The 12868-nt window shown below is 37.6% G+C and overlaps 1 protein-coding gene across 1 annotated transcript in view; it reads right to left on the bottom strand.

Annotated features, from left to right (window-relative positions):
* SYT14 (synaptotagmin 14) overlaps positions 1-12868 on the bottom strand; it is a 120774-nt gene that overhangs the window by 73766 nt on the left and 34140 nt on the right. The window contains 2 exon segments of the mRNA XM_042462833.1: positions 8062-8155; positions 8157-8281. Of these exon segments, the coding sequence (XP_042318767.1) occupies positions 8062-8155; positions 8157-8281 (219 nt within the window).

Below are 12868 nucleotides of genomic sequence, written 5' to 3'. Positions count from 1 at the left end.
ATCATCCTCTGATGGCTATTCCATGATGAGGCTACATTCTCCACAAAAACTATTGGTAGGTCCCAAACATGACCTGTAATTTGCAGGTTGACTAAGATTTCCTAACCATTACATCTAATTTGCTGTGTCCTTATTCATAAGGGTGGAAAGTGGCTTCTAGGCTGGCTTGCCTTGTGCTCGCTCAACAATAACTCAGCTGAAACAGTAATTCATAGTTTTCTTCCTGGACTCTGTAAAGTTTACAATACTTCTTGATGCTGGTGCTCAAACGTCCAGCACTGCTGCTGAAGCTGACAAAAAGGAACTGAGGAAACTCAGCAGGAGCCCTGTTAGAGGAGTATGGTGTACCTTAAGCTGTAGAAGTTTCCACAAGCAGGAGAGCTACAAAAGAAGGCCTCAGGCCCAAAGGCCCATGTTTCCCCTGCCCTCACGTCATCCTTTACAGATGACATAGTCAATAACCCCAGGCTAGGATTGGCCAGTCCAGATGTTGATCCAGCAGTCCGAGACCAATCACAGCCTAAATGGGGCCTCAGAGCAGAGCAAAAAACTGGTAGGAATAAACTCTTCTAAAACATGACCACATAGCCCGAAAAACCCACAAATATCTATAAAAATTGTCATTTCTTGAAAACTCCACAACAACAGCTGGGACAACACATTTCCCCACATATCCCTTACCTGCCACCATGCCTGTGATGTCAGATGGGGGCACTTAGTCACATGGATGTAGCCAGGTGCCCTGTTTCTTCCCTTATGGGCCACAATGGGAGCCTTGGTGGCAGGTGAGGGGCATGGGGTGGCGACAGCTCCATGGCACATTGGTGGATGGGCATGTAAAAACCTTCCCATCACCACAACAGCCCGTGGACTAACTCAGGTTGGAATGAGGGACAAGATACCACAGGCTTGGCCCACGGTACCCTGTCCGTCTGCTCCGACCCATAGATTCAAAAAGCTTATGAGTAGTGGAGAATAGTTGTGTCATGGAAAGTAAGTTGTCAGAAAAGAAAAGGAAAATGATGCTCCTTGTGGAAGGTATATAATTGTTAATTACACCATCAGAAGTGGATCAGAGGAATGTGTCATTTAAAGAGTCCCATCTTGGACCACATTTTAGTAAAGGAAACAGTCACAACAGATAAATGAAATGGATGTGTCTTAATTTAAAATCAAAAGACACACAGTAAGTACTGTATCTTCAATTTACCTCTCATTTTCAGACTAAAAAGGCCATGGTTATCCTTGGACCTCCATGCCTAATGATACTCTTGTCCAATACTGAAGAAATCGCCACATGACAAGCTTCTAGGCCAGGGGTAGGCAATCTTTTTGAGCCGGAGGCCGGGTTGCTGTCCCTCAGACAACTGGGGGGGCTGAAGCCAAAAAATAAATAATTAAATAATTTTAAAAAATTAAATAAACAAATAAACCGGGACAAATGTGGGACAAAATTTTCAAATGGAGGACACTTATAAAAAATGGAGGACACGCGAAAAAAATTGCTGATTTTTTAAAAAAGGTTAAGATAAATGCACGTTTCTGAGGCTTCTATAGATAATTGCCCCACCATGCCCCTCGTGCGAGAGGCCAAAGGCCCTGCCGGCAATCGGCGGCAGGACCGGGCTGGGGCCGGTCCCAAGGTCTCGCCAGGCTGCATCCGGCCCGCGGGCCGCAGGTTGCCTACCCCTGTTCTAGGCCATGACTACCAGCACAAGGACATCAAGAAACAAGGTCGTGGTTAGAACCACTCTGACAGAAAGCAGTATCATAACCAGGCTATCAGAATTAGACTTAAGAACTAGATGTTAATAGCTATTAGATGAGACCAACATTGTTATTCCTATGAGAAAAAGCAGAAGAGTATTAATGCTAATTCAGTGTTGCCACCTATCTCTTGTAGGAAAAATGGTGTAAATTCTATACATATTAAATATTAATTTGCAACCAAAATCATTCCTCAGCCCACACACTCTGTACCATTATGCTGTCTCTGCAAATGCAAAGTGCTTTTGCATTTTTGTAGCTTTAGCTAGTAAAGCTAGCTAAAGCTTTACTAGATTTTCCTGGAAGTAAACCTGTGCAAATGATTAAAGTGACATGATCCCAGCAATTGGAAAATAATATTCAGGTATATTTTCTCATTAAAACTGCTAAAATTATGTAAAGTTTTAAAGGTTTAAAACTTAAAGAGCTTCAGATGTAAAACTAACATCTGAAAACCTCTGCATTTGAACAAATTGTTGGAAACAAAAAATACACTGTTTGTGAAAAACTTAAAAACTCAAGGGGGTATTTTATTTGTTTCTCATCTAACACAATTGTTAAGCAAATATTTTCTAAACAAGAAAAATAGTTCACCATTGTTGCATATGTTTTTAGTTACATAAGGTTGCATAGTCAATTATTCTAAATCCCAAATGTACATTTGCAACAAAATTTGTGTTGAATGTCTAAAATATCACTTGATGCTCTTCACTTTTAATATGAGACAGAAATTTCAAAAGTTCAGCTCTGAACAGACATGCAGTGCTTTTTAGCTTTTTATGGTTTGCTGGTTTCTGTTTTCTCTGCCATTAAAATTCTAGGCTGTGCAGGCAACTCTCCTTCATGAATTAGACGTAACCATGGATGTTCTTCTTTATGTATTCCTGCATTAAGGCAAATTTCATTTGTAATATATTATACAGTATTTCAAAATCATCTTATTTTGAAATAGTTCACAAATATGCCTAAGTGTGCTCTAAATGTTTTAAGACAATATGTTCAAAGTGCTAATATTAAAACTAAACAAGATACCAGATTCAACTTGCATTAACTATCAGTTCATACAAATAGCTTACTTTAATTATGTAGCATCAAAGGTTAAAAACATGGATTCATTTTCATTCCTAGGAAAAATAGACCCAATTTTGGCTTTCATGAAAAAGAAGTCTGCCCTAACAATGATCACATCAGCTGGGCACTAATGTACCCCAATATTTAGTGCAAACTGAGAGCAGATGTATTGTCATAACAGGTGTTATTCTGTGCCTTCAAGTCATTCCCAACTTATGAAGATTCTAAGGTGAACTGATCACACAGCTTCCATGGCAAGATTTCTTCAGAGGAGGGTTACCTTCCTCTGAGGCTGAAAAAGTATAGCATACACAAGCTCACTCAGAGAGTTTCCATGGCTGAGCGGGAATTTGAACCTTTGTCTCCCAGAATCCTAGTCCAAAACTCAAACCACTGTCAAAACAGGCCGAATAATAAAATAAGTAACATAAAGAGCATGGGAGGTAACTATTCACACACCTCAAGCTTTTCTTTTGTTTTTTCACAAAATTAATCTTGAAAAACAGACAAAACTGAGCAACATTTAAAAAAACAAAAAGTAAACTTGAACTATAGAAGAAATTATTTCCCAGGATCCCAGGATTAATTTCCCAGAAACCATCCTTAGGTACAAACTGGCTTTGAAAATAAATTCACAAACCTAGAATAGGTTACTAGGCCACAATGATAGCTTTTATTCATTGTGATATGTCAGTAGCCTAAAATAAAGACAATCAACTATGTGCCTATTTACAAATGCTTCCCTGCCTATCTAGCAGACAATTTTGACTTAGTACAGGAGGCCATCTGTATCAGTGGTTCCCAACCTCTTCTATGCCCCACACATCTAGGAAATGTTTGATTAATGTTTGCACCCTCTACAAAAGTAATACCATATTTAAAGATGAAGAAGCTAATTTCTAACTTTAAACCACAAACTGACCACATAACAATACTGCAGGCGAACAAATTGAACTTTTTAACAAAGCTCATAACTCAGTGCATAAAATGCAAATCTAAATTGAGCAATTCGATTCTAATTTATTCAGAAAAAAATTGAGTGATGATTTATGTCTTGTCACCCAAGGACACAAGCCACTCTTTTGGTGCCTTGCCTGAAATTCCATCGGCAGGCACCCATACTGTGAACTCCTGATCTGTATATTCCTAGTTCAGTGCTACTTTAAGTTACACAAATGACAGGGTGGACTGGTTTCCTGGGTCAAAGCCTGTGGTAATCATTTTAGAGGTTGTTTACACCTGAAAGACTGTGTAATATAACTGAAGATCAAGCTAAGTTTACATACACACATAGAAACATGCATGTATATTATGCACACAAATACACAGACACAGAGAGTATGGATCACTCTTAAAGGAATGGGTGTGCCACAAGATTTGATTGTTCTAAAGCACTTAGGACAAGAGGCCATCATTAGAACAGAATCCAGAAAAACAGAATGGTTTCCAACTGACAAGATAATAAGGCAAGGCTGCATTTTATTATCATGCCTGTTTAACTTCTATGCTACAGTAAATCTATTATACATAGATTAAAATCACAGAAAGGAGGCATGAAAATTGGAAGAAGGAACACCAACCATTTAAGATATAAAAATGACACCATACTATAGTCATCCTTCTGTATTCACAGATTCTCTATCCATAGATTCAACCATCCATGGCTTGAAAATATTAAAGTACCGTATATATCAGTTCCAAAAAGGAAATTTGATTTTTCTATTTTACATAAGGGAAACCATTTTACTATGTCATTGTATTTAATGGGACTTGAACATTCACTGATTTTATTATCCACTGGGAACCAAACCTCAGTGGATACTAAGGGCCCACTAAAGTAACAAAAAAATAGCAAAGACTATGAGTGACTCTTCAAATTCAACCTAGACAGAGGAAATAGAAATAATAAAAGAGTTCTCATATGTAGGATCAAATATTGATCAGAGTGGAGATTGCAGTCAAGAAATCATAAAGAATGAGGAAGGCAGCTATGAAAGAACTAGAAAAGTTCCTAAAATTTCAAGATATACAGCTGAGAACCAAAGTTAGAATTGTACAGTGGGCATTCCCTTATCTGTTCCAGATCCCCCTGTGTAAGAGGAATACAGCATATGCTCATGTTCCATTGAAAACAATGAGGCACGTACTCACGGGTGCACGCACCATATATTTTACTGTCGCACGGCTTCAGCGTAAGCTCGAAGCCACATATAGCGCACCCGCATATGGCATGGGTGCATTATATAAGCCATGTATCCTTACTACCATGTATAGATGCAAGAACTGGACAATTAAAAAAGCAGTTAGGAAGAAAATCAATTCATTAGAGATGTGGTGCTGGAGAAAAGCACACATCTCTAATGGGCAGCCAAGAAGTCCTATGAGCCTGGAAGCCACATCAAAGCCATGCTCAAGTTTTTAGGACTGGAGCGTGGCTTTGGCATGGCTTCCAGACTTTTAGGACGCATGCATCATTTAAACAGCATACCTCCAAAGTGACCTGAAGCAGCTTTATTTTGGCCTGTCTGTACAGGGCCAATAAAATAAAATAAAATAAAACCTTGATTTTCCATTTTTTATAAGTGACACCATTTTGCTATGTCATTATATTTAATGGGGCTTGAGCATCCACGGACTTTGTTATCCATGGGGGATCTTGGAACCAAACTCCAGCGTATAACAAGGGTCCACTGTATTAATATTAAGCAGTTACAATGTTCAGCATGTGGCAAAACAATTTTTTTCTCCAAACACCAAGGAAGAGGCTAAGTTTATTACTGGGGAAAGTCAAAACATTCTGGCTACCATCTTGTAGGATAGTCTAAGGATGAAAGCTTATTTCTTGCTTGGAAATCTAATGAAGAACAGATAATCCTTCTTATTCTTCTGTTTGTGTAAGAGATGACTGGGGGAAGAATGGGTTTTTAGTTGTTAAACAAGGAGCCTGCACCACCCAAAACAGCGCCAGGTTGTATCTGCTGCTACCTCTAATGCTAAATTGCACATCATTTTAGTAAGGAAACAATGTACTGTAACTACTGAAACTGTATCCAAGTTTCCCATACTACCTGTACAGGCGAGAGCACTGTGACACTCAGTAAAATTACATTGGTCTCAACAACAAACAAGAGTCCCATGCAGTCTTACATGACACAAAGTCTTTGTTTAACAGTTAAAAAAAACAAAACAGACACGCAAATGCTAGCAACTTTCTACAGAACAATAGATGCTAACAATAATGTAACAACATTTTGATTACTGTTATTTTTGTTATTTTATTACTGTATAAACTCATGTATAAGTCTAGAAATTTTAGTCAAAAATTGACCCCAAAACCCCTGAGTTGCTTTATCCACAAGTCAATATAAGTAGGATACTTTTATTTTAAAAAAAGGAACTATGCCATGGTGAAAGGCAAGAGTATATACCAGTGATGGCGAACCTATGGCACGCATGCCAGAGGTGGCACTCAGAGCCGTCTCTGTGGGCACACATGCTGTCGTCCTAGCACAGAGTTTGCCAGAGTTTCTTACTAGAAAACCAGAGGGACATGGCACTTTGCAATAAATAAGCGGGGCCTGGATTGCAGTTTGGGCACTCAGTCTGTAAAAGGTTCACCATCACTGGTATATACCATCCTGAAAGCACTGACTCCCTTCTATTCTCTCATCCATCCAGCCTTTAGGGTGAGCACACACAGGTATCCCTGTTGGAATTTTATAAATTTTTTGACATTGTTTTCCTTTGCTTCATCCTTTAGATCCTTTGTCCCTGCCCTAAAGTTTTACCATAGATTTTTCCACAGGTCATATAAAAATCTACAATTTTGTCCCCAGTACTTGCCCTTGACTTTACATGACGTCAACCTATATACCATATATACCTTACTCCCAATATAAGGACACAAACCAGCAAAACAAGCTACTGTACTTTGAAAACAATGGCATTTTTCCAACAAATAACAAGAAAATATTTTTAAAATATCAGTACTTATGGATGTAGTAATGAGTAACGGGGGAATTTTTTTTTAGAAGTAACATTCCAACTTCTGTGAAATTGAGGGCTTTCATGGCCAGCATCCATAGTTTTTTGTGGGTTTTCAGGCTATGTGGCCATGTTCTAGAAGAGTTTGTTTCTGACATTTCGCCAGTATTTGTGGCTGATATCTTCAGAGAAAGATGCCAGCCACAGATGCTGGCGAAACATCACGAATAAACTCTCCTAGAACATGGCCACATAGCCCCAAAAACCCACAAAAAACTATTCCAGCTTCTACTTTCCCAACATCCCAGGCAGATGCACATTAACTCATCCTACTGCCCTTCTAAATCCCTCCTTGATCAACCAATTGCAAAAGAATCTACAGACCTGGCCTGTCAGTCTTTCCTGTCTTCACACCATTATCTACAATTACCTCTTTATGGGCAGAGGGAAAAAACAGGGACCTTCTTGTCCCTTTAAGGAAAAAATGCTGTCTCTGTGAATCTTTGTGGGGAAGGACTTACCTGCTGAATTTCACGAAGACTAAGGGACTGTTTCAGGAGGAAACCTAAAACCCAATGCCTAGGGCCTGGTTGTAAGTAAGAAGGCAGGCAAGAGTAGACTAAGTGGGAGCAGTATACCATTTGCCCTAATGCACCAGCATCCACTATGTGCCAAAGATTGCATCAATGACTGTTAACAAGAGTTACACAGTAAAAGAAATTTACAATGATTAGCGTCAGACATATTAGAGGATTTTGTTATTTTTAAAGGCCCACTGACCTGGCAAGGAAAGATATTACAATATCAAGTGGCTTAATTTTCAGTCTTTCCACTAACAACTGGGAATGAGAAAAATCATATAGCATTGAGCTGAATACTGAAAATTGTAGTATGCTGATTCTCATGCTACTGCAACAGTTCTATCATAAATTAATTTCTTTCACAATTAAGTGGAATTTTATATTTTCTGGACTATAAGATTTAACATTTCAGAAAATTACAGATAAATAACACTACAATTCTATACCTTCTACCCTGAAGGAAAATCCACTCAGCCCAATGAATCTTAAACATTATGCATGTTCCAGGAAATTCAATTTATCCTGCATAAATTCCTAATTGCTTCAATGCCAAACTCCTGGTTTTACATTTTGCTACCACCTTTTGAGTTACAACCTGTTTATTTACACTCATTTTGATACATGTGAAAGAAGAGGACGTAAAAAGTAAATGACATACCTTCATCTATTGAGGCTTCACTGCTGTACCCATCATACTCTGCAGACAAAGGGCTATATTTTTGTCTGGTTTCCCAAATATAGTTTTTTTTGGTGTCTGCTATCACCTGCTGGTGGTCTGGAACTTTGTGTTCTGGACAAGGCTTCATGGTATTTACCCAGTGCCTCATCTTCACTTTCGGATGATGAACCACGCTGATCTTTATTTAGGTATGAATTATCTATTTCATGGGGGGAAAATAAAAATTGATAATAGATGATGATAATAACATAAATGATGATTATAACATAAAGAAGAATGCTAAAATTATATTGGTTGAACACTTAACTGTTAATGTTTTTTTTTTCAAACAGACTACAGCCCACACTTTAACAAAGTTAGGCAATAGCTCAAACTTCAAATAAGTACACTATCATAAAAATATTTGTATTGTTTCTCTTCCTGGAAACATTACAAAACTTCTAGTAAGGAAATTATCCATCCTTTAGAATCCTGAGGTTTGTGGCATGGTGAGGCACTAAAGTTCTTTGTTTAAGCATTCTAAATCCTCTCCCTAAATTGCAAACCCCATTATTCTATAGGATGGAATCATGGCAGTTAAAGTGGAATAATCATGCTATAATTGCCCTGTGTGAATATACTCCAATTTTTAAGGGGAGGAACATGGGTATGAGAATTTTGTTCGGGTCTACTGAGACAGGAAGGTTCTTCCCTCCATACCAAGTAATGTGTGTGTGTGGGGGGGGGGGGGTTCCTAATCAAGAAGTGAACAAATTGATAGACTCTTTTGCAATTAATAAAAGGGTTTAATCAGGAATTTCTATTTCTCTAGTTGTTGCACTGATAACTATGTCAACATTGATTTCATTATCTGCAAAGTCTGGGTTAAATTCATCTATGACTACACTAATTATAAATTATGTTTAGTATCCTTCAGTTATTAAAGGTGTTGTAGATCCTGTTTTATTATTTTACATGCTTGTACTAATTTCCAGATAATGTGTTTTCAGGGCAATTTATGATTTTATGAGAGACAGCTGCAGCTCAAAACAGGCTAGGCTTTCAGATATTGTTTCTTGTAATACATCTGTTTTACAGTTTATATTCTAATCCACTAATATAGTTAACAAATGTATAGAAATATTTAGAATTCAAGAATAATGTATAAAAACAAAAACAAACAATGTAATGTAATCCAGACAAAAATCCAGCAAAATCCAAGAAAATAGAAGGGGGGAAAGGAAAAAGAACAGTTTATTTACAGCTGTTGATAGCATCAATAAGAACAGAACATATTTTAATTAATTTCAAGGAGTATAAATAACATTAATTGGAGCATATTTCAGAAGATTGGACCTAATGACTATGTAGGCAGAAGGCAGCTTGTGCACCTGATTTTTGTCTTTCCTTTCTCCCTCTTTTGTGTTCTGCTGAAAATACTCTGCAAACATATAGGGATATTTTGAAGAGTTGGGATCTGTTCATGCTAGGAAAAAACTACCTGTAATCAAGTGAATCTTTGTACCATTTGTCCATTCTATTTCCCACTTACACTGTAGTCCTCTATGACACAGTGACTATTAGGAATGACACACAACCTACTGGGCTGATTTTCAGGGGCTAATGGGGGCTATAAAGTGGGAGAAGCAAGAGAAAGATCTCTCGTACAAACTGCCTTCTCCTTAGAAAATAATACAGAATTGGAAAGAGTCTCCACTCAAATGATTGTTTTATAAATCATTATGAATGCACTCTATAAAAAGGCTAGACAAAGGAGTATGTAGTAAAAGATCCAGGAAAGGCCAAATGGATAAAGTATATGTAAGACAAAGACACCTCACCTTTTTCTGGTGTCGTCTTACTACCCACTTCTTTTGAAAAACATTCCTTAGTCTTTTCCTTTGCACTCTTTTTTGACAGAGCAGATGACACATTTTCTTCCCGCTTTGTTATAGACTGTCTGTGGCCATCATCAAGTGTTTTGCATTTCTTTCCTTTATGTACTTTTTTAGGTCTCAACTCTGATAATTTTGATTTGTGCCCTTCATTCACTTCCACATTCCTGGATGCAACAGCATGCACTTCTTTGGTATTCTTGGAATCTGCTCCTCGTGACTCTTTTTTTACTTTTACATGGAACTGATCCTCAGACAGTTCTAATACTTCACGTGACTCTTTACTTGTGTCTTTACTGAGGGATTTCTCTTGTCTGTCTGAATTGCAATTTTGACTAATATCTTTTGAAAAGGTAACTTTTTCCAAAGAGTCACTTCCTCTTTGTTTATTGCATTTTGCTGAATTAGTCATTACCTTGCAAACATCTGCATTACTAAGAGGTTTATTAGATTCAACATTTATATCACCTTGGTTTTTGTGTTTGTTATGAGTTTCTCTGCCAACATTTGTATTTTGTTTTAAAGAATCAATTTCTGTGTGTTTTTCCTCAGCGCTGCAAGATTTTTCTCTCATATGCTTCTCAGTGTCATAATTTAATGGTGCACTGTTTTCTTGAGCTACAACAAACTGATCACCCTGCATTGTAGCAGTATCATCTGTACGAAGGCTGTTGATCATGCTTGTTACCTGCTCTGTAACTGAGTCAGCTACAGTATAACTGACATCACCAACAGCACTAGTTAGATCATCAACAGCATTACTCAGCGTGTCAACCAGGGAAGACATAGAAGGAAGGTTCACATTTTGTTGAAAATGTTGTTGGAAATTTTTGAAAAATGCCATATTTTAAGTGTTTATTAACAAAACAGCATTTTAAAAATTCATTAATTTGTCAGTAATCAAACTCACTTTTAATTACTTGGTGTTACTGTATTAAGTCCTACCATTTAACAGAGGACATTACAAGTCAATCCTTTCTTGAATGTTTTATCTTAAAACGTAATAAAGAGGAGCAAATGTTTTCTACAGAAGGTCAGACTTATTTATTTTCTATGTCCTTTCCAATATTATATTAATCTTATCAACTAATTTTAACACAAGCAGACATTTGAAATATTACAAGGAAAGTGCCGGATTTTACCCTATACCTGCAAAGAAAAAGTGTAAACATATTCAAATAATATATTGTAAATAAATTGTTGCTACAAAACAATTATGTGGTATCACTCATTATTATCTCTGCTACTGAGAAACTATAAAGATTGCCTAAGTATTCTTCATTCTTCATGTTCTACTGACCACAAAATTTTATAGGTATGGGCAACAATCTCCATAGAAATAAGCATACAAGCTCACTAAAATGAATGGGTTTAATGACAGACAGATCTCTCTTAGGCTGCAGGTATGGAGTGCAAGCTGGTTCAGTTAAGATTATTATGGGTTCTGTTGTACTGCCTTTAATAAACTATAAACTGCATTCCTATTAAATAAAATAGGTCATCCCACCATTCCAAAGATTCAGTAACATGTTGTCCCTTTTCTTGCAAGAAAATGTAATGGTTGCTCCAGTGTAATGCTACATATTTGTATAACTTCCATATATGTATTCATTTTAATTGTATTTTGGAGGGAAAAAAAACTATTAATTTCTTTCCATCATATAAAACTGCAACCGTTAAAGTAATAAATAAAATTCCCACAATTATATAGTTCCAAGAAATACAGATGACTGTACCAAAAAAAAAATCTGAACTTTAGAAATATTTTCAGGACTTCCGGTTGAGAACGGCAGCTCGGAGGACGCAAGTTCAGGGAGTTCCTGGGCAGTGTCCTCTCTGTTAGCGTTTTTCCTGCTCGCTGAGAATATCGCGAATGTAGGGAAAAACCCCAGGCAAGGCATTGTCTGAGCGAAGAATCTCCGCTCCTCTTTGAGGCAACACTCACCCAGGACCCCCAGTCCCTCAGGGGACCAGGGTTGGAGGATAGCCAAGAGGTGGGGGAGTCACCGCTAACGGAGGAAAGCCTTTGGCACAAGAGCTGCCATCAACTTTTTTAAAGAAGAATTTAACTAAATAAACACAAGGAAAACGAAAGGCTAAGTGCAGCTCAAACGACCAAGATATCTTCATTAATAGTCCTCACAACAAGGAGAGATAGAGCCAAGTTTGGAGGACGCAAAAAGTGAGTGAATTGAACTTATTATTACTTTGAAATCCACTTACCTATGTTACCTTACACCTGAAAATTGGGTTTGGATAACCAAAAAGGGAAGTGGACAAGACATTCCTTAAAATATAATATTTTAAAATAAAAGGGAAAAGAAAAGAAAAGGAGAAGGACAAGGAGGACAAGGAGGAGAATCTTGTTGAAGAATATTAATTAAATATTAATGAAACAAGATAACATAGGCACTATATAAAAATAAATAAAGTAGATAAAGAAAACTTGTCCTGGATGCTAAGAACTTAAATAAGCACAGCTGGAAAGAATAAAAGTAAATCTCTATGGAGAAGATAGAAGTAGCACAGCTGCATCAAAATAATAGCTGAGGGGAAAAAAATCAGTATTTATAACAAGAATCAGCTGAGGAACAGACGGCTGAGAAAAGAAGTGCTGTATAGCGGAGAGAAAGGAGAAAAGAATCAGGCTGGAGGAGACAAAACTGGGCTAAAGCAGGAGGGAAAGAAACCCAAGCAGATTTCTTTTTTAAAAGTGGAAAGTAAGGAGGACAGAAACAGGACCGCGGATCGAAGGCTAGAAAGGGAGGTGCTGGAGAAAGAACACCGAGAGGGGACAGCAGGAACCCAAGGAGAGGAAAGTCAGAAGAGGAGCAGGAGGAGAGGAAAGCTAGAAGAGGAGTCCAAGGAGAGGAAAGTCAGAAGAGGAGAGAAAGGAGGACTGCAGCAGCACT

The sequence above is a fragment of the Sceloporus undulatus genome, chromosome 1, assembly GCF_019175285.1.
Source record: "Sceloporus undulatus isolate JIND9_A2432 ecotype Alabama chromosome 1, SceUnd_v1.1, whole genome shotgun sequence".
In the NCBI taxonomy this organism is placed as follows: Eukaryota; Metazoa; Chordata; class Lepidosauria; order Squamata; family Phrynosomatidae; genus Sceloporus; species Sceloporus undulatus.
Note: the sequence above shows the minus strand (reverse complement) of the source record. Positions and strands in the feature narration are given on the sequence as shown.